A 27380-nucleotide genomic window follows, 5' to 3' on the forward strand; every position below is an offset into this window, starting at 1 on the left:
ATGCTTCTGTGTAAGTCAAAGTCTCCTAAACTTTTTCTCATATCCAGAGAGAACCCTGCTCCTGAGTTTTTCCATACCAGTATAGATACTGTTATGTTAATGGAGCCAGCACTTCCCTGTTGAAGGAAAACCCTCAAACGCACAGTGTCATTTCATTTAGGAAGAGAAGATACTTAATCACAGTAAGTGGCATCAGCTCTACCTACATCAAACTACTCCAACTGGTCCAGAACACAGCCGCCCGCCTCATCACCCGCTCCAAATCCTGGCACCATATCACTCCAGTCCTAAAAAAACTCCACTGGCTTCCTATCTCCCACCGGATCACCTACAAAATCCTGGTCCTCACCTACAAAGCCCTCCACCATCTGGCCCCCTCATACCTCACTGACCTCCTCTCCACGTACCAACCCTAACGGTCCCTCAGATCCACCTTAGCAGGTCTCCTCTGCATCCACAAGTCCAACCTCCGCAGTTTTGGAGACAGAGCCTTCTCCAGGGCACCTCCCAGGCTCTGGAACTCCCTCCCCCAAGAGATCCGTACCTCTGAGTCCCTCACCATCTTCCAGTCCCGCCTTAAGACCCATCTCTTCACCTCTGCCTATCCATAGCCCCACGCCCCATCCCTTTTCATCTGTGCCTGAATCTGGTTTTGTTTTTCATTGTTTTTATTATCTACCTGCCCTGTAAAGCGACTTTGAGTTTGTGAAAAGCGCTATATAAATTCAATTTATTATTATTATTAAATATCAGATACTAGGCCAAAGAATAATCAGCGTCATACTTCGGCACCCATCTAGCAATAATCGCAATTATTTTCACACAGGACTATGTTTTCTTTATTTCATTACTGTAAAACTACAAAAGTGTACCTCTCAGTCTGTCAGACTGATGAGGCAACAGGAAACTCAATCATTCAAATGCAAAAAAGTGATTCAAACGTTTGAACTAAAGTATCCAAGTGGATTGACACAGACAGAAAACAGCGAACTTGAAACTGACCTGTTCCAGGTGACCGTTCCGGACACTCTCTGCATCTCTCCCAGTGCTGCCAGCAGCAGAGACGATTTTCCACAACCCACCTGGCCCACAATCATAGTCAGCTTACCTGAGAGGTTTAAGAGGCAATGCATTAAACAGGTGCGTAGGGAAACTGGATGAAGAAATAAATAAGCAGAGGCAGATTGTACATCACACTGCCTGACGCTCACCAAAAGGAATCTTGATGTCCACATTAGAAAGTGTTGGTGGTCCATCGGTCCAGGTGAAATAACCGCTAGTTATCTGAGGAGAGCATAGCACAGACTCATTCAGATGTCTCTTTCACAATTAAACAGTAAACATATCATCCATCCACAATGCTGTATAGTGACAGTGAAGCAATAAGAAGTAGATGTAACCTCTTTCTTATTCACTTGATCCAGGGGAAGGAGGACACTGGTGTTATTTATTTTTTATGGAGGCGAATCACTGCAGTTTGAAATTTTCCGGAGCTAGACATAGAGCTCATTTTCTTACATTTTAATGGAATTCCAATCAACTGCATCCCAGATATTAATAACAAATGTCAAAAGTGCAAATCAGTGCAACTGTGAAAACTGCCGTGCCCAGAAATTAGACGCATCATTCCAAGTTTTATCAAAATGTGTCATTTTGTGACAGCCAATTAATCTGCCCTTCCTGTCTTAGGCCCCAGCCTGCTCTATATAATCATCATCTCTCTCTCATCCAGGTCTGTAGGCTAGCTGTCTATTTTAAAAAAAAAGCTAGTGTTCATCCCCTACTCAAAAAACCCTCTCTCGACCCCGCCCAGTTTGAAAACTATAGGCCAATCTCCAAACAACCCTTCATTTCGAAAGTTCTTGAAAAAACTGTTGCTGACCAACTTTCGCCAAAAACATAGTATGGAGACCGCATTATTAACGGTGTACTCACACTTGGCCCAGGTGCCTTGAACCATGCCTGAGCAAGATTGTCCCCGCACTGTCCACCCGGGCATGGTACACACTAGTCAAACGAATCAGACTTTTGGGCTTGGGATTTTAAGATGCTGTGGCCGAGAATAGTTTGATACATAAAAATAGTCACAGTATATACTGTTTATAACCTTATGTAGATGTAAACTAAGGTCTGATCCTTCTTTTTAAGTCCAAAACCAAAACCCAATTGCAGATTTATTTTTGGAATGTTTGTTTCAAACCCATGACATACGATACGTTTGATGATATAAGGTTTTATTTGCTTTTTGGTTCAATTTGCATTTCTAAATACATTAATTGTAATTACCCAATTTACCTGAAGCTTTTTTACAGCCATATACCTCAGTGTATTTATTAACACACTCTGACCAGCACTATCTCTCTGTTTTCAGGCTCTCTTTTGATTGGAATAATTTACCATAACTTTGGAAAATAGCAAAGGGTTGACAACCTAACAGGAACTGATTATTGATTTTTGGCCCTCGTGCAAAGAAATCTCTAAAGGTCTTAAACAAAAGGAAAAATTTTCACAATTGTGAAGGCCGCTCTAACTGCTACATCACCACTCCAATGTTAATAAAACCTGGAGGAATATTGCATCACTCGGTTGTTTTGTCTCTCTCACCTTGATACAGATGTCTTGGTCCACCTCCTGGTAGGGTCTGTCGCCCTCGTGGTCCCCCTGTGAGCTGTAGTTGTTCCATTCGTCCCTCGGAGGGCGCTTCCGGTTCACCACCTTCAGCGGCTGGAGGTGGCGGGACAAAGAGGAGGAGGAGGAGGAGGATGAAGGGAAACATTTAGAGGGTTTCTAGGGGAGGGTTGTATAACATCAGGCACGAAGGACAAAGGGGTAAATGGTGATATTAATAGGAAGACGATAAGGTGGAGGAAGAAAACAACAGTCACAGAGACAGCCTGGATGCAGCAGAAGGGAAGATTGTAAGTATCCAACTAGTTTACGGTCTAAATCTAGCTGACGTGTTTACATGTACTTACCACAGCCTGGTATCTATTTTGGTTGTGATTGCTGGAGCCAGAGGTTACCATTGCTCTGGGCTCCTGCTCGTCTCCAATCTCATCGCTTGAGAAAAACTCGCTGAGCTTCTGAACACTGATTAAACAGAGAGAAACAGAGAAACCAAGTCACTTGTGAAAGTAAAATGACGCAGTATTCGAAATTGATTCGAATGTTGATGGCTCACTAATGCTGTATTAAATTAGTGGAGCAGACACCCACAAGCAACATCGACTTTGAAAGAGCTCACTTTCATTCATGTAAAAAATAATATCATCATATCATGTCATATCATTCAGTGAAACAGATTGAAAAATCTATGGAACATGATTCACTAACAATGAGCTTTATCTTTAATGTATCTCCCTGACACACACACACACACACACACACACACACACACACACACACACACACACACACACACACACACACACACACACACACACACACACACACACACACACACACACACACACACACACACACACACTCTTTGTGGGGACCCGTCATTGACATAATGCATTCCCTAGCCCCTTACCCTAACCTTAACCATCACAACTAAACGCCTAACCTCAACCCTTATCCTCACCCTAACCATAACCATAACCTAATTCTATCCCTAATTTTACAACCAAGTCTTGACCCTCAAACAGCCCTTTAAACTTGTGCAGTCCAGCATTTTGGCCCCACAAAGCTGTCAGGAGTCAGGACCCCACAACTATACTGGACTCCCAGTTTTTTGACCCCACGAATATAGTTAAACAAGCCCCCCCCCCACACACACACACACACACACACATATCTCTGAGTTAAATCAGTTATCTTCTACTTCACTTCCTAAATGAATACAAATGTTTCCCCTAAATCGAATTACTAAATCTGTGCTTAATGTCAGATCTGACACCAGGACTCATATCATTCAGTGAAACAGATTGAAAAATCTATGGAACATGATTCACTAACAATGAGCTTTATCTTTAATGTGTCTCCCTGTGTCACAAACACACACACACACACACACACACACACACACACACACACACACACACACACACACACACACACACATCTACATCTACATCTCTGAGATAAATCACTTATCTTCTACTTCACTACCTAAATGAATACAAATGCTTCCCTGATACAGGGTATCTAAATAAAATTACTAAATCTGTGCTTAATGTCAGATCTGACACCGGGACTCATTTCCTTCAATTTGCTCATCTATGTATCCATATGTCTCATGGATTAAGACATTCAGTATATAGTAGAGAAGTGCAGGTAACACAGTGAACCCTGTGTGTTAGAGCAAATACATTGTAATAGTATGATGTATATTATGTGACGATGTCACGTTTATGATGTGTTACGTTACAATGAGTGTGTATTGACTCTTGAAACACAATGACTTTGCATTTAGAATATTAGGCTATTTTCCTCTACAAAGAGACATTTTCTCGTTTTGAGGTGTGAAGATGAACTGAATTCTACAAAGTTTTTTTTGTTTCTGGTGTCTGACAAAGTGTGTCAGATCACACAGTCCCAAAATAGACCTATCCGTGGATCACAGGCAGCTTCCACATTCAGGGAAAGAAAAGCCACTCTGGTTAAAATACGGTGCTTACACCAGCACAATTGAATTAGCATGTCTCCTAAAGGCCCATATAGAAAATGGCTGATGTTAGTTTCATGATCCCTACCCATTCTGCCCTTTCAAGACATAAGGATAGGGATGATGGGATGTAAACTGGCATGCTCTCCTTGCCTGTACAGTCTTCAAGGAAGAGTTCTGCTTCATTGACTTAATGAGGCAGGTAGAGATTATGCTTCAAGAAGGAGTAAATAACCAAGAGTTTGCACCCAAATGTTAAAAATGACAGTTTCTTCTAATTTTCCTAATGCCTAATTATACATGGAAAGTGAACACTCTCTTGCAGCTCAGGCCAACCCTTTTGATGTTTTTCCCTTCAATATTGAAGTTGAAATTACCCCACAGTGCAGTATGTTTCTAATGTGGTTTTTACTGAAACCCCAACCTTTAAGTGGGATGTATACTGTACACTGCATTCCCATTTTCTTTCCAAGTGCTCTTGATTTTTTGTGCAAATTATTGAAATTGTTTTCTATCTAAAATGTATCAAGACATCTTGAGCAGTAGAGCACTCCTCCCTACAGATATGAGCATGTGAGCTAAAAAAAAGGGTTGATCATTTGTCTCTGCACTGCCCTACATAGATCTGTAAAAATATAAGTGAAGCTACATCAACTGCATCACTCAATATAATAAGCAAAGCAGCATACATATGGGGAGTTACTGACTTGTGCAGCATCAAGCCTAATCACAAGACGTCTTGACTGCCAAACTAATTGTGAAGCTAAATGCTAAAATAATTAGGCACAACGTCTCACTCAGAGACACTTAAAACAGAAAATTGAGGCACTTTGTTATATGAACAAAGGCTGATCCGATAAAGCAGCTGATCCACCTACTGCAGAAAAAGGTCAAGTGTTTCCTCTAATCATGTTGCTTTTCACTAATTTGTTTATTGTCATTCGTGTTTCTGTTGTTGCAGTGTCCTTCCACATGACTATTTTCAGACATTTTCTAACCAATAAACATAAAAAAACCAGTTTTAATCTGGTGCTATAATTATGAAACTGTAGTCTTTGTCATTTATTTTTTTCAAAAAAGAAGATAAGCTGCATGAATAAATGCGTATAATGAACTGCATGATAAATCTGACATTGAACTCTACTGTAAAAAATAAATAAATAAATAAATAAATAAATAATAATAATAATAATAACAATAATAATAATAATAAATATATATATATTTTAGTTTCTCACCTAACAAGAGCCTTGACAGTGGAGCGCACCACGCTGGAGAGCAGGAAGAGGGGGGTGACCAGGATGTGAAAGAGGGACAGAGAGGCAAAGGCCACAGCTGGGGACAGATCAGCGTCCTCGGAGATGTGAACGTGAACCACAAACGTCTGCAGGATGAGAGGGAGGAGATAATGGCCGAGGTTAGTCTCAACAGCATGGATTTAAATCTTTAAACCGTTGACTGGCTGATAGTCATTCGTGGCCTGTTGAAGTTGAAACCTCTTCAAAGAGAAACTGAAGTCATTCTCTGTACCGGCTGTCAGCATCAAGTTGCTGTAGAACTTGAGTTTTTTCTAGGAGCACGGTGAAATCAAATCAAAGTTATATCACTAGTCTACGTCTGTCGTTTACAATCGTCCTTCTCCTTGCTATCTGTCAGATTTTTCCAATTTGTCACCTCTCAAGTCTACAACCATGAAGGACTTCTATAAATACAGACAGTATCCAGTGGTGTGCTGTCAGGGAGTCCTCCACTGTGTCACTGTGAAATGTCACTGGACACTGGCACTGTCTGTCTCTGCTCTGTCCTTCACACAGGGCGAAAGTAAACAGGATGCTCTCTGCTCAGTAGTTACTGGCTCTGTTTATAACTAGACACAACTATAAGCACATTGAGCGAAGTAGTTTGGATCATTTGCACTTAGGTGAACTAATGGTAGAGCTAGAATTTAAACTCACCGTCAACACAGCTGCGATGGGAATGGCTGCATTCATGAAAACTGAAAGTAGGAAAGAAAAACAGACATGAGGATGTGAATGCATCTTCCAGGACTTTACCCAGTGAAAATAAACAATGTAATTTTTAGTTACTATTTAATTACTATTTTTGACTTATATTGATTTTTTTTTCAACAACAAAAAAGCAGTAGTTTATCCATGTTAACTCAGAGATATTTCGGTGGGTTATTTAAAAATGAATGATTATGTGGTTATGTACAGTGTGGGATGAGAACATAAAAAAAAAAATTGGGATTCATAAAAACCATAAACTAACTAAAAAATGCATCGCTTGTGGTGCGCTGTTGGACCGACGGTCTCCAAGTTCATGCTGGGTAATAACATAAGGACATTTGTTGCTCGTCTTCCCCCTTTGTTGCCTATTTTTTGCTACACTCCATCCATCCACAACTATGCAGTTGATTCAAAATGTCATGAAATACCATGTAAAAACAAGGTTGTAACTGCAGTGACAGTGTTGTTTCAGTTTTACATTACTGGTAGATAAATCTGGGTTTCTATTACAGTCATGAAATCGTTCTGTTCCATTACTCTTGTCAAGGACGAAATCATGATCACTCAGTCTTCTTAAATCTGAAGTTATTGATTTTAGATTAGAAACAGTCTATTACAGGACTGGAGCCATGCAGACTGCATCCAATGTTCAACTGGATGAAGATATTGAGGACAATCTGTAGAAAACAAATAAGTATTGAGTGGCCATGTTATACAGTGATGCCTTAGGTAGAGTAAACGGGAAATGAAAAAGTACAATAATCCATGTTAACTGTGCCTAAAGCATTCATTATCTTTACATCCAGTTATTTTCATACTTAGGTGTTGAATTATAAATGTTGACTGGAGATTGTGGGGTTCAATAAAGTTGGAATTATAACAGAAATACAATAGTCAAGTAAATAGTGATATAGTGTAAAGCCGTGTGCCTTCCTGTGAATGTTTTTATTCAATAAAATGTTCCATATTATGCTAATTTTTTAGATTCATGCTTGTATTTGGGGTTTCTACTAGAATATGTTTAATGTTTGCTAGTGTTTAATGCTTTAATGTTAAAAAAGACATTTTTCTGAACTGATTGTCTGAATATACCTGAATATTTACCCTCTGTCTGAAACACTCGGTTTTAGTTTCTCTTTTCTACATCTGCGATCTTGCCATCTCTCCACTGGCGTTTCAGCCAGGGAATGACTGTAACTGCACTGTAGCAGCACTTTATATTATGTTTATATGTTTATATTTATGTGTATATATAGTATACTTGTGGCATCACAATGGTACAGAAGTCCTGGCAGCTCGTTTTAAGGCACGGTTTCTGAACATGGTCTGTGTGCATTTCTCTGTGGATTGAACGTTTTTATACTTTCATAATATTTATATAGCACCTCAACCTGCTTTATAATCAAAAGACACGGAAATCTCACATTTTACAACATGGGACCTTCTGACCAAATGTGAGAGAGCAAAGTTTAATGTGTGCAGAGAAAACAAAGTGCCTTACTGGAGATGGATGTGTAAAGAGCAAAGGCCTGCAGGCTGGTGAGCTCTTTGCCCCTGGTCTCCTCCACACTGTCACAGAAGATGTGTTCCCAGGCGTACAGCTTCAGCAGCTTGATGCCCCGCAGCAGCTCATTGGTCTTCTTTAGACGTTCACTGGAGTATTCCTGCAAGTAGAAAAAATTTAGACTTTGATTAAACATCCGTAGTCTGACACATCAAGGACATAAACCATAAGAGGCGCAGCCAGAGGTCGACGTGAACTCTACTTCATGGGTTCAACTGCCAACACAAACATCTAAGCCATTAAAGTAAAGTGTTTCTTCCCTGGTATCAAATCCCGCTCCACAATATCAAGGACTAAAGGAAACAATATCATTACATTTTATTGGACTGAACTTATTGAATAGCAGCTTTGTGTCAGAAGCAGCAGAAAGGCTTCAGGACGAGATGAACATATCTTTGTTGTTCCTTCTATCCAGATAAAACAAATATTTGATTCTCCAAGAGGACAATGACTCTTAATTTGAGTTGTCCAGCTAAGTGTGTGTGTGTGTGTGTGTGTGTGTGTGTGTGTGTGTGTGTGTGTGTGTGTGTGTGTGTGTGTGTGTGTTGAGAGAGTGAGTGGGTAGTGGTGAGTGAGTGGTGGTGAGTGAGTGAGTGAGTGAGTGAGTGAGTGAGTGAGTGAGTGAGTGAGTGAGTGAGTGAGTGAGTGAGTGAGTGAGTGTGTGTGTGTGTGTGTGTGTGTGTGTGTGATGATTCAACACCCTCATTACATCCACTTCATTACCTGGTATAAGGTGGGCAACGCGGTTTGTAAAGTTCTGCGTGATCTCTTTAAAACAAAACGCAGCTCAGAGGTCACACCAATTGAAGACATTTTTCTGTGCTGTACTAGAAAACTAGGTTTCTAAGATTCTTTGATTCCACCATGATTATAACAAAACAAAGAGACTAAAGCTACACTAGCAGCTGTGTGAGGCTGCAATGCTGATTGCAAAGGAAATCAAAGCAGTGGACAAATTAAGGCTTTGTCCTGATAATGGTGCTAGATGATAAATTAGGGGAAAGTCCACAAAGACCTGGAATGTCTGCAGCAAATTGCATGGTATTCCATCCAATAGAATTTTCTCTCTGAACAAATGTCAACCTCATGGTGGTACTAAAGGAAAAGTCAAGGGATCACCAACGTCCGCAGGATTCATCCTCGAGTGCTCATGAATGTCTGTACCAAAATATGTGTCAGTTAATCCAGTAGATGTTGGGATATTTTACAGAAAATGTCTAAACTTTGACCTGCCGGTGGTAGATGAAAAGTCAGGGACTCAGCAAAGTCATAAGGACACATGCTCTGGTCACCATTAGTTTTAGTACAAAATATTCTACAGATCAATCCAACAGCTTAATGTCTGTACAAAATCGCATGGCAATACATCCAATAGTTAAGATATTTCAGTCTGGGCAAAGTGGTGGACTGACCGAACAACTGCCTGCACAAAGAGCAAACACTACCTTCCATAGCTGCTTGTATGGCTAAGGATAGATCAAAAATAGTCACAATCAGTACTGCATCTTTGTAAAAGAGCCAAGAGAAATACTCACCAGGGTGCTCTTTTGTGTTTGGGACAGCTTGGTGGCCACAAAGTATTGTACAGGAGCTAACACAGCAATGACGGTTGCTCCAATCAAGGCACTGATTCCCAAGAGGTAGTAGAGCAGGATCACCCCCAGAATAATCTGAGAGTGGAAGATACAGAGGAAGAAAGAAAGATATCATTTTAAGAGAGAAAAATGTGGAATACAAGATGTGCAAAGGGAGGCAGTCTTCAGTTACACAACGCTCCCCACTGACCGTATAAAAACCATATTAGCACAGTGCACAGCTTTGTGAGAGGCAGTGACCTTGAGCATAATGACATCAGCATAGATTGCAAGAATATGGCAGATGACATACATCTTAAAACCCTCATTTCTGATACCTGCAAAGCAAATGTTGAGAGAATGACAGCAGCCTTTGAAGAAACATCCTCATTTAACTGGATGTATACACTGACATGCATGCTTACAAGTGAAGAAACATGAAAAGCCGGACAAGGTTTTGGATTTCAAATACACAACTCTTTACTCGGTCAGTAAGTTGAACAATGACGTAATAATGATAAAACTCAAGCTTTTTTCATCCACCCTCAGAGAATAACTATCTCTCTCCCGGTTTACAACAGCGATCAGTCATGTCTTCACATGCCCTTGGCTTCTTCCCACCGTCTTTGGCATCATACTGAACGCATGCTGGATTCAGGAATCACCAGGACACACAGAACCAGATGGAGATGGATGTGACATTTCACATTTACACACCCTCTCCTTCATCTTTCACAGTGTCACTGGAAACTAGTGGTGTGCGATACTGCAAAATTTGGTATCGATCCAATCCCAAGTAAATACAGGGCCAGTATCGCCGATACCGATACATACCAATACTTTTTAATAATTAAGGTGGATTCACCATCAAATTGCTAATTCTGAATGAATTTTCATGACCTTTAAGTGTTTTGTGATTTTTCCTTTGGATAATTAATAAGTTAAACCTAGGACAGCGCTCCGCTTCCTCTCTGCCATTCTTCTGCTCCGTCTCTGTTCTGCTTGTGTGTGTGTGTGTGTGTGTGTGTGTGTGTGTGTGTGTGTGTGTGTGTGTGTGTGTGTGTGTGTGTGTGTGTGTGTGTGTGTGTGTGTGTGTGTGTGTGTGTGCTGCTGGCCGCTGCCGGGCCTGGCTGGTTGCTTTCTTGTTTGCCTGGCGCCGCTGAGTCATGTGACGGTACAACATCAAATCACAAGAGTGGTGAGGAGGAGCAAAGTGGGCCTGCTCTGGGCTGTGACGGGAGCGGCACTTGAAAGCAGCGGCACTTACACAGTAAGTAAGACAGAGACAGCCAGGTCGCCTCTTTGATGAAACCGCAGCAGTGCATACTGGAATGAAACTAAAACTAAAGTATTAATCTCATTACACTGGTATTACCGATATTTGGATCGATCCGCGTACCATTACTGGAAACAAGGTGGGCGAGAGAAACGCAGGATGTGATTTGAGTTCCTTGTAATAACTATAAAAAACAAACAATGACTGCCACTTAGGTATGAGTCTTATGTAACCATGGCATTTAGCATGGCAGTGTCTAGTGTAGAGCCACTTACCCCTATGCTGTTTCTGTCAGCCTCTCACATGAATCACGCCTGATTTAAGTATGTGTTCTTGTTAAAAAGCGTCACAATACATACAGTTGCATAATGTATCATCACTCCTAATTCGCCAGACTGCTTCAGAACTGCAACCCTTAGCACCTCAAGAACTACTGTAGTCTGCTACTGACCATTTGGGAGTTTGAAAACGATGGACCTCCAAAAGCACAATGTGGCGTCCCATCAGGGTAGGGGGCAGTTAAAATTGAGCACAATGGATTCATTCACAGTTTGGGGGAGACAGGTAGGTAGATAACACTAATGCAGCTCAGACCTCAGCGGAACCAGCAGCAGCATACTGCTACTGAAGGGTGTTAACACAGCCTGCTTCTGACCTGATGTGGCTGTCTTTTTATTCATGACATTCTCAATTTTTGTGCTGCATGTTTGACTTGGCCAGACAACAAAGTACTATACAATTGTTTTTAATTTTAAACATTAAAATTGTCAGCATATGGGAGAAACATATGGGACAGTGCTTCCTGCTGTAAAGAGATAAGAGGACACAGTATGTGGTGCCAACCAAGCCATAATAAGCCAGAAGAAATATCAGGCCATACGGAATAGAATGAGTTTTATAGTAGTTTACTGTATTGCTTGCTGCAAAAAAATAATTTCTGCTAAATGAAAAAGTCCATCACCACCAAACCATGTACGAGTGCTAAAATACCATGTGGCTGATGCATAGACAGTACAAGAAATGGACAAGGTGACGCCATTGATTTCGACGGAGACGAGTGAACTTTTGTGCACTTTTCTGGTGAGGGCTGAGCGTTACTGCGCAGCCTCCAACTGAGCTTGACGACGTAGATGTGATGTGAGCAACCTGTTGTAAGTCTTCTGTGCCAAGAGAAATCTCAATCATTCCCAATCTTGCAGAGACGGAGAGCGTAGGTATACGTTAGGAAATAACATGGGCACAGGCTAATTATTGCTAACTAAAATGCTAGTTAACATTAGTAATTAAACTTAAACAGCCAATATAAGTCGAAACTGCCTACGAGCTTCTCCTGTACTATACGGTAATTCCTCTACTATGCGACAGTAAGTCGCTTGGTTATGACACAATTGTTAGCCTATTTTTACAAAAACGTCTGGTACGGAGCCATAACGTGAGGTACAAGGTAATGGAGCCTTTTATACATTGTCGTGTTTCTTTAGAAATAAACAATGGACAAATAAAGTCTTTAAACACTTCAGATGTAAAGTTATTTGCTGTCAAAATGAATGGCAGTCAATGGAATGCTAACGGCGGGTGAGAGCTAGGTAGCATCAAAATGCCACCATAGGAGGTACGCTTTGTGGAGGCTGGCTTACCCCCTTGGGCTGATTCCAGTCCACTAGGGCTGGGAGGATTCGTCGACGTAGTCAATGTCATCAATTACGTAAATGCGTCGATACAAATAATTTGCATCGAAGTGTCTGGCATGGCTGCCTCCAGCAACAGCGCAAGTATGGATTCCTCGCAAGTTCAACAACACGTTGAGAAAAAGTCTCGCACACGGTCTTCTAAAGTGTGGGAGTATTTTAATCTTAATGCCAACAACAACGTGGTAGTCTGTAGAATTTGTAAAATGCATCACTGAGTCAGGATAACAGCAGCAAAACACCATAAGTTCTGCTCACCTTTTTGCTCTGCTCCCTTTCCCTCCCAAGTAGAGTTTAGATTCTCTGCCCGAGCCCGAACTTGACCCCCGGCCGGGCCAGGCCTTTGATCAAGCATTTCTGTTCTTTTAATCATTTCTTTACGTATTAGCCTAATTGGGTGGGGAGAATGCTATGTCTCTCCAGCTTCTCCCGTAGGTCTGGGTATATGTCCTGCACTGACTTGAGTGTGAGGTTTAACTGTGCTAAATTGTGTCTCCCCCATCTGTAGCACTGTCTTTGATAATTGCGCAACCAGGCCAAATTGGTTCAGATATCTCATGAGTCCTTTATAAAACGTCAGTTATAGCGGCCCACGTATTAAAAAATTGTCGGGTTAAAATCGGGCTCGGGCTCGGGCTCATAATTCCAGTTAATGTGTTGGGCCGGGCCAGGCTCGGACACAACGTGCACGGGCTCGGGTAGGGTCGAGCTTGATTTTTTGTGCCCGATCTAAGCTTTACTCCCAAGCATGTGCGATTATCAACATAGTGACACAGAATGTGTTCCCAGTAGTAGCCCAACGGTATGTTAGTCCGTTGATTAGTTTTAATGCCCCGCTATGACTTAACATTAAGCATCATCAAACGCTGTCAGTCGGCAGTGTTATTTCTTTGGTTTACCATCATCATGAGTGACCCAATTGATTACAGTGTTATATTAGATACTCTACAACTTGCCTTATGTTGGATTTATTTGATACATCTGATTTCATATGTTGCTAAAATTGCACTTTTTTTTACTGTAAGATTAAAGGGAGAAGAGCTTGGATGTTAAACAAGAGCTTATTCATTATTTTACCTATTAGGCTACTGCTTTTTGCAGTTGCCTACTTTAAGTTTTTATTTTTGTATTCCTCCTGTGTGTGACTTTTTGTTGTTGTTGGATTGATAGCCTACATCTGGCTTCAGGTTGCACTACAAATTCTACAAACAGTGCAGTGTTAAACAATTTTAACAAATAGAGATTTGAACCTTATTGAAATTTGTTTTGTGTAAATTGTTAATAATTGAGCAATGGGAAAATAATCGCTAATTGAAAAATTAATCGCTAGATTAATCGAAAAATGTATCGTTAGATTAATCGAAGAATTAATCGTTAGATTAGTCGACTAATCGAAAAATTTATCGTTAGATTAGTCGACTAATCGAAAAAATAATCGCTAGATTAATCGTTTAAAAAATAATCGTTTGGGACAGGCCTAGCATCCATTTTCCTCTCTGAAAAGTCTTGTGCTCAATCATTATTCAAAAGTCATCTCTGCTGCTCTTTCACCACAGCTATTGTTGTTCTAAATGAACAATATGCAACAGCAGCAGGTAAATGTGGCTATCTATATCTCTATTTCAGGCAAAGTTGGATTAGAAGCCACAGGGTAGAAAGAAACAGCAGGTAAGTATGACAAGAAAATATCTTGAATAGAGCGCAAAGAATAAAAAAAATATATGAATTAGCGGTATATATCCAGCAGGTTTCCTGGGACACTGGATTTCCTTGAGAAACGAACTGACCTCCAGTATTTGCTGAAATTGTATTTTTATGATTCACCAGGGTGGTTGGTTTCAACTCTAATTTCTCCTGAGGATTTATTGATTTATGAATATCAACATTGATTATACAGTACTGTGTGAGATGAATTACACAATTCACTTATAGGACAGCATTTTAAAAAGCCTGTCTGATTTGTATAACAAACAGTTGTTGAAGAAAGCTGAATCCACCCCCTGCACCTAGAGTTTCAGACCCTGGCTTCTGGTTCGCTAGCAATCAACTGCACACAGTGAATCTTCCCAGAGGGGCTGTAACACATGACGCTCCTTTCTCAGCCTTCACATAAATCCTGTATTTCACTTAATAGTTAAGTGATCTTTGCCCTGTACTATGAACCTCATGAGAAAAGACAATGCAAGGCATGATATACTATAATAAAGACAACATGCAGCCAGGCCCGTATCCAGGATTTTAGCAATACCAACGTCCAATTTGTTTTTCGCTGATCTAAGTATGCGCATTTCAAGACGTTTGTAGAGCAACTATTGTATATAAGTAGCTTCAAATGTGAGACAAGTTGACAGTATACCAAAAAACCACTGCATTGACCAAAGATCGTATAGTTACAACAAGATAATCCACTTCACCGCCTACTCTAGTCACATACAACAAACAAAAAAAAAAAATGATAATAATAAAAAAAAAAAAAAAAAAAAATATTTTTTTTTTTTTTTTTTTCTTGAAGGAAGTTAAATCACTTTTTTGGGGAAAAAAATAATACCAAGTCCGGACCTCGGTTTCCTTAATGTTAGATATGGCCATGAATGCAGCACAATGCAGCACACAACAATCCACATCCAGTGCAAACAAAAACACAGTGGAACAAACACCTTTGAAAAGTCAAACACAAAGAAAATAGTGCAACAATACACAATACAAGGAATGAACCATGCAATTAGCCTGGCTCCGCCCTCCTACGTACTTCCGCTCAATTTTCCTTCAGTACGCCGTCTGGGTTTGCGGTATATTCGCGGATTTTCTCTGGCCAAATCTTTACCGATCCAATCAGCCAACAGAGGGAGTGGCTGAGAACAATGACGTTGAAGTCGTGCGCTAGTTTGAGTTGTCGTTCTGTAATGGCGGCGGAGAAAGATGCGAGCGAAGCCATTCGGTCCGTTATGGCAAAGCTGCCAAATATAAAACAGACGTCACGACCAAATGTTAGCGATTGGTTATGGCAGATCCAGAGTGGCTCTGGGCAGATCCAATAGTTTTAAACTTCAACAGAGTCTTCAAGGAAGTTAACACCAGGTTACCATGCAATAACAGAAAGGCAGCAAAATGGCAAAAATGACATGTGCCTACTCAAAAGGTAACTACAAGTCGGGGCTACGCTGCTTAAAGAGATAACACATGGGGACTGCAAAAACTCAATAGTAGAAAAGCAATTTCTTACCTGTACTGGCATGGCCCACAGGTTAGGACAGAGGAAGAAGAACCACATGAGCTGGTTGGTATCTATAGCAACCAGGTTACAGATCTGAGCAACAGTTAACTCGCCCATGGACATGTTGGAGGTGCACAGACGCATGATCTTGTTGTAGATTTTCGTCTGGGGAGAGGACAACCACATTTAGATCCATGTGGGCAAACAGCAGAACCTCAATAAACTGTTTTTGGCAGTCACATGTTACATGGAGAATTTCCTTTACCTGAATGGCCCCACGCAGGTTGATGCCCGTTTCAATGGCCACATAGTAGGAGGCCTGGAGGAAGGTCCTCTGAAGGAGCAGGGCGAAGAACAGCAGCACAGTCAGCACATAAGCATTCTCCAGAAACTCCTTGGAGGAAATGAAATTGATCCCCAGCAACCTTATCTGGAAGCAGGGACACACAGGGAGAGAGGGAGAGAAAGGTATCGACCAGTTTCCCATTGTTAGTCAGGTCAGGTCGTCAATCACACAAACTGAACTTTGCAGGATTGGATTCGGCTTGGAGAATTTCTGTCAGTGATGAGTTTCAACTAAAATTGTTATTGTTCCATCACTTCAAAAGTCAAGGGTAGCTGTAACCATTTAAAATGCATAATTTCTATTTCGCAGCAGGCTACAAAATTGTGTGTGAAATTCAATCAAACTGAAGGGAAGTGGAGCCCTAGGAGTCACACAGCTGATATGTGGAGTGTGAGATGGAAACCAAATGAGAATGGCTCAGCTACAAGAGACGGATATGGTATCTCCCTCAAAGATTAATTAATTCTGCATCATGTAGAGGTCATTCACTCAGGATTACAAATTATTGATTAGAAACGTGCCTCAACTCCACATCCACATCCACTCATCTTTGAAATTGATCTGGTCTCTTTCTCATCCCACCGCAAAAAAACACTTTTCTGACTCTTTCTTTCTATAAGACCCAGAAAGGCTATCCTGCTACAGTCGCATTGGTTCATATTGCTAATATTTCACAAACAGGCCTATTTTCGATCTTCCCTCTAAACTGACATCCTGTCGAGAACATTTAATTTTAGTGCTTGGCAAGGCTATCAACCATTTCCCAATTAACTTTTGATATTACACTGGTTCGTGTGGACATGGATTTCAAACTGACAGTTTAAGAGTTATTCTTACAGAAGGATGCCTGAGCGGCTGTCTGATATGGCAGTCTGCCCTGTAGAAACCGAGACAACTCCGCCAGCAATAAGTCTCATTAATATTTGATGAGGATTAAATTAGTACACCATTGGGGCAGGTGCACCAGGGAGAGAGGGCATCATAAATGTCTCATCAGTGACATTTAAGAGGCAGGAGGAAGACGTGACGGGTCTGTCATGTCTGCTAAAGATGTGTTTGTCTGTGTCTGAATCCTTGTCTCAGTTCTCTGTTCATTTCTGACAACATCGACATGTTTTTACAGAAAATGTTAACTTTGAGCCCAAAATCCTGTGCCAAACAATGTCGGTTGTGTCTGCATGTTACATGTTTCCTGCCGCAGCACACAAGTGTCTGCCAAAGTTACAACAGTTTTGTTTATTTCAACCGAAATATTTCTGTCTGTGCGACGTTTGTCACGCTGTCAGCACTATCAAATCTGATCACACAACACACACAGTCCTAATGATGCTCTTAATATAACTAAGCATTGTTTTTTTTCCCCCAAACTTGACTTTTAGTTCTGCTCATTTAGTGATGAGTATGTAATGTTATATAAAAAACGTACAGAACGTACATTATATACATTAAATACATTATTTGGGCAAAAGACAGCAAAAAGTTGTTGAAGGAAGAAGGAAAAAAAAATGCAGCTGAGGAAAAGAATACTTAGACAACCAGGTGAAAAGTGATTTGTCTTTGCAAATAAAACGTTATAAAGTTTGGCTGCCAAATTTTGGAAAACCTTAAGAAACTTAACTGGAGAATGAAACAAAGATTAAAACAGGGTTGTTTCATTGTTCTACAAATAAAAATCGGACGCCATTGAATCCTTTTTGCAGTATGGTTGACCCCCTCACCGGCTGCTGAATGGTGCGGTTGTCCTTGCTGATGTTGTGGACGATGCCGGAGATGCAGAGAGGGCCGGCGAAGCCCAGCAAGTCAGCCAGGAAGCGGAATGTGATGCTGAGAATGAGCGGTCTGCCAAATGCTTTCCTCAAGGCCTGCCAGATCAACTTTGGGCTCTGGGGTGCTGTGCCCTGAGGCCTCTGAGGTACGATAAAAAGAAAGGGGACAGAGGTGGAAATATTGAATACATTGAGGAGAAATTAACCACATTCGGACGTTGAATGTCATTTGATGAATATAACTAATCTGCAGTGACTGAGTAACAATTTGAATACTTTAAAAAGATTTGTATCCTTAACATATAAATAAAAAATATAGGCCACCATCTATCAGTGACACATTCACATTGTTCCATTGGTGTAGTGAAGAAGGCTGCTGTTGAAGACAGGAGTACATTGGTTTGTTATTTCTATGCACCAAAATTACACACAGGAAATTTCTCTGTGGAGCTCAACTGGCAGCACTACAAAAGAAATTGTCTAGGTTAGACAATACAGCCTGCTAACAGAGCAAGAGAAGGTAATTGCTTGAACGTAAAAGCTGACTCGACACCATTAAGTCAAGAGACGCTCCACTACTGCAACAGAAACCGGCAAAAGGAGGTCAAGTTCAGGGCTTCCACCCTCCCTGCTGCTGCATCATGGGATGTAGTGATTAATGGCAAGTTTCGCTGCGGTGCTCAGTCAGTCACGTTTAACTGCTCTATAATTAATGGTGCTGGAAGACCATGACAGTGATGCAGAGGATGAGGATTGAAGTGCAAGTGAAATGGTTTTTTTAAATTACTTCAAATGACAAAAGAAAATCTTAAGTCTTTAAAAATCACTTGAGAACAGAACAGACTTTTTTCAAGGAAGACTGGAAGAGCTACTGACCAAAATATATTAACTTCACCAACAACACAACAGCTTTGGTTCTGTGAGTTAGCAATAGTCAGCGGAAAACATCTGGACGGTCACAGTGCAGTAAACACTCCCAGAACATTTTCAGTGTGTGTGTGTGTGTGTGTGTGTGTGTGTGTGTGTGTGTGTGTGTGTGTGTGTGTGTGTGTGTGTGTGTGTGTGTGTGTGTGTGTGTGTGTGTGTGTGTGTGTTTCTCTGTGAACATGACTAAGTTATTCACAGAACTGTGAGAACCGACGTGACTGTTACGTGTCTTTCCATTCAAGCTCATGTTGAACCTCATGTGTCACTGTGCACGTCAAACACACACAAACAAACACATCCTTTCTTACTACCTTGGGTTCAAACGAAGAAGGAATGAGGACATTTCATTCTCACACACGCAAAGTGAAAACTAGCTTCCCATGCAGTGCAGTGCTTTCACCCCCGCAGGGGTCGGGATGTCGCCTCGTTCACAGTAGAATGGCAATGACGCCACCCCCCTCCCAAACCCCACACCTCTCCACTGGGATTTCTATATCTCTCTCATCCCTCACTCCTGCCAGAAGGAAGTGGGATTGCGTTCACACCGGACGCACATGCAGCAGTGACGAATCTCTGTGACCTTCTAAACACTGGAAAACAACGACCCTGTACAGGAGGGCCTACACCTCTGACCCCTGGCACGTGCTCCAAAAGTGAGACAGAGAGAGAGAGGCAAAAAGAGGAAGAGAGGAAAGAAGGATAAATAATATGTAATGTGGAAACATCCCCAGTGAATTAATAAAACTGAAAGAACACCGCCTTGGGACGAGAGCAGTGTGGAAAAAAAGACAATTCTGTATCAAACATCAACTACATTTTGTATGAATTTTGAAGAGCTGTACTGCAAACTAGCACTTGTCTATTTTGCAAAAGAAGAGGGGGAAACTGAAAAAGTGTCAATATTTTACGAAGAAGCGTTGTTTGACTTTATTTGTCAAAGAGTAAATGCATATAAAAACACTCATTGGAAAATACTTTTTAAGCCTTTTTTAAGTGTGTTGCATAGCATCGCTTTTGTCCAAAGTGACTTAGATTTAATTTAATTTCATCAAACCACCAAGTCCTTGTTGTTGTTGTATTAAGTAAAAAAAAGTAAGTAAGTACAGTTTTATTTCTATAATACTTTTTTTTAAATCTAGGTTGCAATGTGCTTTACAAAAAAGGTTAAAAGAACAAAAGGCGAGTACAACAAAAACATTACAACAGAACAAATAAAGGCATCACTACCCAAAATCAGAGCACATTGCTTAGCACAAAAACATTACGTAAAGACATAGGTCTTCAGCTGAGACCTGAAACACTCAAGAGACTTTGTTGACCTGAGTCCCAGAGGAGACTGTTTCACAGCCTGGGACTCAAACAGTCCCCTCAAGTTTTCAGTCTTGTACGAGTTACAACTAGCAGGCCTTGTTCATGAGGTCTTAGTAAGTAGTATTGCTGCAGAGTCTTGGACTAATTGTAATCGGTTAACGGTGTCTTGGCTAGGGCAGGAATGAAGAGCATTACAATAGTCTATGCGGCAGAACACAAAGGCATGTTTAACCATTTACAACTGCTGGAAGGACAACATTGGACGTATTTTTGCAATATTGTTCAAGTGAAAGTAGCTGGACCGAATAACTGTCTTGACGTGTTTTTCACGTCATTTCAGCTGGTAGTCAAAAGTGACGCTGAGGTTTTTGGGAAACCATTTCCTATTAGCGGCCAATGAACTGAAATGTTGGAGGATGTTAGTGGAGACCTGATCTGGGGTGAAAATCAGAACTTCAGATTTACTGTGATTTAATTGATTTCTTTTAATTATTGAACAGCATTCATCCACCCAATTGATACCAGCTTAGAGTCGCAGGGGGCTCAAGTATCCCAGCATGCAACAGACGAGAGCCAGGGGTAATCCCAAGACAGGGAGTCTATCACCATTTGGAGCTGCCAGTTCCCAAAATCTGCATGTCTTTTGACTTCAGGAGGAAACCCACAAAGACAAAGGCAACATGCAAAGAAACATGCACAGAAAGGCCCAAGCTGGCTGGAAGGTCTGAGTGCTTAAGGCATAAAGTGGAGGAGCAGAACCATATTACATTAGAGGTGGAGTTTGTTTTTCCAAATAAAAGAGAACTTGACAAGACTGTGATAGAAAGAAAAAGCTTGAGCATGTATACATGTTCAAAGGCAGCATGCCATTTAAGTGTTTATGCTATTGACTATTAATCATCTGTGTGACATGAATACAGTTTAATGGTCACAGATCAGCCACGGATGAGTCATCAATGATCACAGCTATATAAACAAAAATTATGTCAGATTCCCAGATCACTTCATGCCCATGACCGACTGACCAACAGACAGCAATTCAACATTACAAACACAAGATTTATTAAGACAGTTTAACTAACAAATGGGCTAAAAATAAAGTAAAGTGGGGCCAAATGAGTCAAACAAACTGCACTTGAGCTCTTACATAAATCCTTAAAGTGCTCATATTATGCTTTTTGGCTTTTTCCCTTTCCTTTGTTGTGTCATATATCTTTTTCTGCACGTTATTGGTTTACAAAGTGAAAAAGCCCAAAGTCCACCCCAAAGAGACTTACCATCTCCAACAGAAAACACTGTTCACAAACTGCTCCAAACAGCTCTATTGTAGTCCAGCCTTTACTTCCATGACAAACGTGCGTCACTTTGTAACACACGTTATAATGCTTGCCTAGCTGCGCATGTGTGACTCCCAACAAAGATGGAATAGAAGTGAGATGCCTCACTCTGTAGCTAAAACAGAGAGCTCAACACACAGGGTGAAAAGAGGAGTTTTTTGCAGCCAAGAGGTGTTTTTTGAAAATTAAACCACATAAATCTATTCTGGTACAACCTCTAAATACAATTATAAACCTGAAAATTAGTATAATATGAGCACTTTAAATCCTTATTTGCATCCGAGTAGGAGATCCAAGTTGAGGTTAAAATCACCACATTGAGAAGGAGAGAACGGTTTTCTCCTCTTTCATAATGTGGTTTGCCTGTGTAGTTTTTACTTAAAATATGATAGGGACCCTTCAAATGCAGACAATTGCTTTGTTATTTGTGTACAACATTTTTTAACAACTCACTATTAACAAAAACTGGAAGTCATGGGAGGAACAGCCCAATATTGTCAATCATTTGATTGATCCCAGCACTAGGGCGAAATCCTATGTTTTCCACAAAGAAAAGAAGATTACTAAACCAGTTGCACTAACCTTTTGGTCTTCGAAGGCCTTGCGTAGCTTTATGTAGTTGGTGAGGGCACGCATGGCGATGGGCAGTTTGCCGATCACCTTGAGGTCGATGGGTCGTCTGTGAGCGGCGGTAATGAAGGTGTTCATCCACCAGTAGGTGGCTTTGGACAACAGGTTGACGAAGGGCTGCAGGAAACGAACACCCAGGTCCTGGAGGTCCTCGGGGGGCTTCACCTCTTTGGGCTCGGCGTAACACATGTAGCGCTGTGAAAAAAAAAAAGAACGGACAGAAACACAAGTTTGATTTAGGATTCGACTGTCTGTGTCGTCCGCAGTGGCCTGAAAATCGAGGGTGCATGTAAAAACATGCAACCGCTGATTAGACGTTCAATGAACCGGAAACATCAGCTCATCTGCGACAACATCTATGGAGATTATAATTATTATGTTCTCCATACTCATAGGAGAGCTACAACATAATAGATATAAAAGGTTGAAAACACTCTTATTAGTCAGATTAATTATTGCTGCCGTAAAATGTGTATTATTACAGGTTGTCTGATGTTATGCTATGGCAATTACTTAATCTTTGCAAAGCTTCACATTAACATTTCATTTATTCTACTTTCACAAACATTAGACTGAACAGAATAGAAATCGATGAATAGATGTGGTGCAGCGACATTTAGCTTCACAATATATTATATGAAGCCAGTGAAACAGTCAATGCATTCTGTTAGGCTTGATGGAAACTAGGTCAGTGAGTAAGCACACACACAAATTATATTTATTTCATTATACTGACGGTCTCATAATATTCTGTTTCCATGGTTTTGTTTTAAAATGCGTCAAGATGCGAATAATATTCACCAATTATGTTTTGCAAATGCATGTTTTCTAGTGTATTGATTGAACAATTGGAAGGATTAGCAGTTTTTGGTGATGGGAGCCAATCATAACCAAGTCAGAGAGGGTTATTGAAAATCATGTAAGTAATATTTAATTATAACACTGCATTGACAAAGAAAAACGTTTGATCATCTAAACAATTGAATTCGTACAAAAGAGTTCATTTAAAATGTACTGCTAAATGAACTCCAACAAAGGGTTTAGGTAGAGCGTGCTTCAACAGACTGAGTGCAGGACATGATGGGAGAATCTCTTTCTCTGCTGTTCACCCAGGGGAGTCAGATTCAATAACAGATGTGTGCTCAGTGCAAAGCCTAACAGACACAAACACCCTCTAAACTGTCTAGAGGAAAAGGGGGAAAAGTGTACGCCAGTCTGACATTTTCTCCATCGTGGTAAAAAGGGTTAGAAGACCGAAAATGTCAAAAACTGAATAATCAAGGTTTAACACAGCAGCCCCCACCCTGCCGACTTACACCCCCATCCCCCTCCTATCTGCTCTCCCTCCTCCAGTGGGGAGGGGTCCTACTCCTCCCTCCAAGGACACCATCTTTTATTGCCCTCTTTAGAACAGCAACTCCACCCCCCCTCCACTGGTTACCACGACAATGAGCTTCACAGCTGAAAAGGTGAGAAGACAGCTGGAAGGAATCAATACAGGGAAAGCTGCAGGCCCTGATGGTCACATTCTTTATTCTTTCTTTTCCAGTGCTTTTGACACCATCAGGCCAGTTCTTCTGGGTGACAAACTGACAGCGATGCAGGTGGATGCCCCCCTCGTGTCCTGGATTGTTGACTACTTGACGGGAAGACCTCAGCATGTGCGCCTGCAACACTGTGTGTCGGAAAGATTGGTCACCAACACAGGGGCCCCGCAGGGGACCGTACTCTCTCCCTTCCTTTTCACTGTCTACACCACGGACTTCAGCTACCAGTCAGACTCCTGCCATCTTCAGAAGTTTTCTGATGACTCTGCGGTAGTGGGATGTATCAGTGATGGTGAGGAGGCTGAGTACAGGGCTGTGGTGGAAAACTTTGTCACATGGTGCGAGGACAATTATTTGCAGCTCAATGTGACAAAAACAAAAAGGAGCTGGTAGTGGACTTTAGAAGGAGGAAGGCACCGGTGACCCCTGTCTCCATCGAAGGTGTGGGTGTGGAAATAGTGGAGGACTAGAAAAATACCTGGGAGTATACATAGACAATAAACTGGATTGGATTAAGAACTCTGGAGTACTTTACAGGAAAGGCCAGAGTCGCCTCTATATTTTGAGGAGGCTAAGGTCCTTCAACATCTTTCAGAAGATGCTGAGGATGTTTTATGAGTGTGTGGTGGCTAGTGCTCTCCTGTATGCTGTTGCATGCTGTGGCAGCAGGCTGAGAGTGGCAGCCACCAACAGACTCAACAAACTAATATGGAAGGCCAGTGATATTGTTGGTGTGGAGCTGGACTCCTTAAAGACAGTGTCAGAGAGGAGGATGCTGTCCAAAGTACACTCCATCCTGGACAACTCTTCCCACCCACTCCACAACACACTGGTCAGTCTGAGGAGCACCTTCAGCGACAGACTCAGACACCAAAGATGCGCCACAGGAAGTCATTCCTGCCTGTGGCCATCAAACTATATAGCTCCTCCCTCTGAGTGTCACACGCTTAGAGTTAAAACTGGTCTCACAGCACGCATCCCTATATCACATCTCAATATTCTTGGACAATTATGTCCAATAATTCCTGCAATAGTTAACAGCTACATGAACAAAGGTGTTATTTATTTATTCACTTCCGCTACTTGTATTCATACTGTACACTGCACTACAATAGAATTTGTACAATCCATTGAAACAATCTTTTTTCTTTTCTTTTTTTAAGATTATTTTTGGGCATTTTAGGCCTTTATTTATAGGCGGCGTTGGAGTCGAACCCGCATGCTCTACCAGGTGAGCTGCCCAGGCCCCTGAAACAATCTTTTTAACCTAATCTGATTTGTAACCTAATCTCACTTACTTCTACTTAACATTTTTGTTTATGTCTTATTGTAGATACATGTATGTTACTTATTTACTGTATACACATATTGACTTGCTCTTTTCTTACTCTTATTTTACCTTGAATGTGACTGTGAGCAACTGCAACTAAATAATTAAATAATAAAGTATTCTGATTCTAATTCTGAAATGTGTTTTTAGCAACAGCTTTAGAAATGGTGATGTTGGGCTGTCGGATCACAACTTTGGTCCAGACTGAACTATCTCAACAATTATTGGATGGATTACTATGACATTTTGTACAGACATGTATGGTCCCCACAGGATGAAGCCAAATGATTTTTTGGTCAAATATCTCATGAACTATGGAATGGATTGCAATACATTTTGTACAGATATTCATGTCTCCTGCACTATGTATTGCAACATTCACCACTATGACACGCACCAACATAAATACTATTTTCCTAACAGCTCAACATGTGTGAAAAGAAAAAGACAAACACGTAGGATCATGGGATCCAACCTCTTTAAACTCACCCTAGGCAACTTTACTGATCACTGACCTCTGGAGCCATTTGGATTTCAGACTAAAAGAAGAAGAGCTGACTGAAGCTAAAAACAGGCAACAATCACAACTTTACACACTCACCCTTCCCAGGATGACATTGATCTCCACAGCTAGTAGGAGTCCATACAGCAGCACCAGCAGTCCGGTGATGCAGTAGCGTAGCTGCCTGGGGCCGATGCCATGCTCGGTGTACTTGGCAAACTTTATAGTCTTCATGATGAAGGCCAGCACCCAGTAGATCAGCAGGGCTGAGGAGGTTTAGCAGGGATCAGAAAGAAACAGCAAATCACTGGATGAGCCAAAAAAAACAAATAACCCGACAGCAGACTGTCAGTTGTATTAGAGCTGGAGTTTAAATGTAATGTTTGGCAGTTTGACGGAAACTGGATTTGTGCAATATGTAGGTGTACTTTGTCAAAGTCTGAGTTACATTTTATATACATATATATAACCACGGCTCAATTGATTTGTTTTACGGAGTAATGTTTTCTGTGTAGGCATAATTTAAATTTCTTGTTTTAGTCCTTTTAACTATAATGTATGATATATTTTTATTGTTGAGTGCCTTCCTCTTCTAATTCTTTTTTCTTCCCTATTTTCACCCCCTTTCCTCATCGCGTCAGATGTCAACAGCAACACTTCAGCGATGTGTGTCTAACAGCTTTCAGGGTCAACACCTTTAATCCAGTTAATAGCAGGTAAGTAAATTGTCTTCACTCCATGAAGATGGGATGCAGGAATCATCCGCTCAGACTCTTATGCAGAGTTTACTTCTTTAACATGAAGAGCATCTATACCGTGAACATAGTGGCAGCGTGCGTGTCAGTAGTAGAGTCTCTTTAGGAGATTAATTTCTGTTCATGCAATGATGAACCCAGCAGCGCTCCACAACTACCCTTAAGAGACAGACCGTGATATGGAGACGCACTTGCCCAAGGCAGCTCAGCGACGTGACTGGAGTAAAACATCGAGCGCTAAACACAGATGAGTAATGATGCAGAAGAAAAACAACCCAAGAGAAGCAACAGAGTAATCATTACGGGAGTAATCATGGGAGTTTTATGACCACACGTAATGGACTAAGGTGAAGGGTGATATAGAAATAAAGTGAATTGATGCATTTAAAATGAGTGGGATAGGGATTTATGAATAGATCATAGGTTGACAGCTAAGAATACAGTGAATGTCCTGATGTATCACTTAATTAACATGAAAATCATACTATAGTGTTGCTATGGGGCCATTTTCCTATAGTGTAATAATTCCCACAGGTCATGAAGGATTGTGATGACTCTATTTTTGTTGAAAACAGAAAACTGTGCAGCTCTTTCACCAGAAACTAATTTTCCTAATGAAAAGCAATAATTAATCAGTACGTAGAGCAGTACGTTTGCACTAGATGATATTGCCCTCCTTCATTTTCCAATCCTATCCGACTGTAATGAACCATTCATCTGTAAATGGCTGCACTGACTCAGTTTATAATTATAATCAATAATCATCCTGAAGAGCTCATGCAATTGGAATCTCCTATTGTACTAACACTAAAAGAGGTGACAAGGGTCATTTTTTTAAGCAATGTGTTCCCGAGACTTAATCAAATGATGATGCCCCCAAAAGCTCTGGCCTCTTGTTTGAAACCCCGACTGGGTATTTAGCGTTGCTAAATAAAAGACTCAACGGTGTTCAGTAAACCCTTCCTCTGTAAATAAATGTAAATGAGAAAGAAAAC

At 41.0% G+C, this 27380-nt stretch overlaps 1 protein-coding gene across 7 annotated transcripts in view; it reads right to left on the minus strand.

Moving 5' to 3' along the window:
- abcc8 (ATP-binding cassette, sub-family C (CFTR/MRP), member 8) overlaps window positions 1-27380 on the minus strand; it is a 69490-nt gene that overhangs the window by 32474 nt on the left and 9636 nt on the right. For 5 of the 7 annotated variants that reach the window (XM_039808220.1, XM_039808222.1, XM_039808221.1 and 2 more), the window contains 13 exons: window positions 25730-25896; window positions 22204-22446; window positions 17999-18187; window positions 16200-16364; window positions 15944-16099; window positions 9718-9852; window positions 8120-8282; window positions 6565-6605; window positions 5848-5993; window positions 2976-3090; window positions 2605-2787; window positions 1212-1284; window positions 1003-1108 (listed from right to left, as the gene is read on the minus strand). In XM_039808220.1, coding sequence (XP_039664154.1) covers window positions 1003-1108; window positions 1212-1284; window positions 2605-2787; window positions 2976-3090; window positions 5848-5993; window positions 6565-6605; window positions 8120-8282; window positions 9718-9852; window positions 15944-16099; window positions 16200-16364; window positions 17999-18187; window positions 22204-22446; window positions 25730-25896 — 1882 coding nt within the window. The remainder of the gene's footprint in view (window positions 1-1002; window positions 1109-1211; window positions 1285-2604; window positions 2788-2975; window positions 3091-5847; window positions 5994-6564; window positions 6606-8119; window positions 8283-9717; window positions 9853-15943; window positions 16100-16199; window positions 16365-17998; window positions 18188-22203; window positions 22447-25729; window positions 25897-27380) is intronic. The other 2 variants (XM_039808223.1, XM_039808224.1) reach the window with 1 other exon arrangement.

The sequence above is a fragment of the Perca fluviatilis genome, chromosome 8, assembly GCF_010015445.1.
Source record: "Perca fluviatilis chromosome 8, GENO_Pfluv_1.0, whole genome shotgun sequence".
NCBI lineage: Eukaryota > Metazoa > Chordata > Actinopteri > Perciformes > Percidae > Perca > Perca fluviatilis.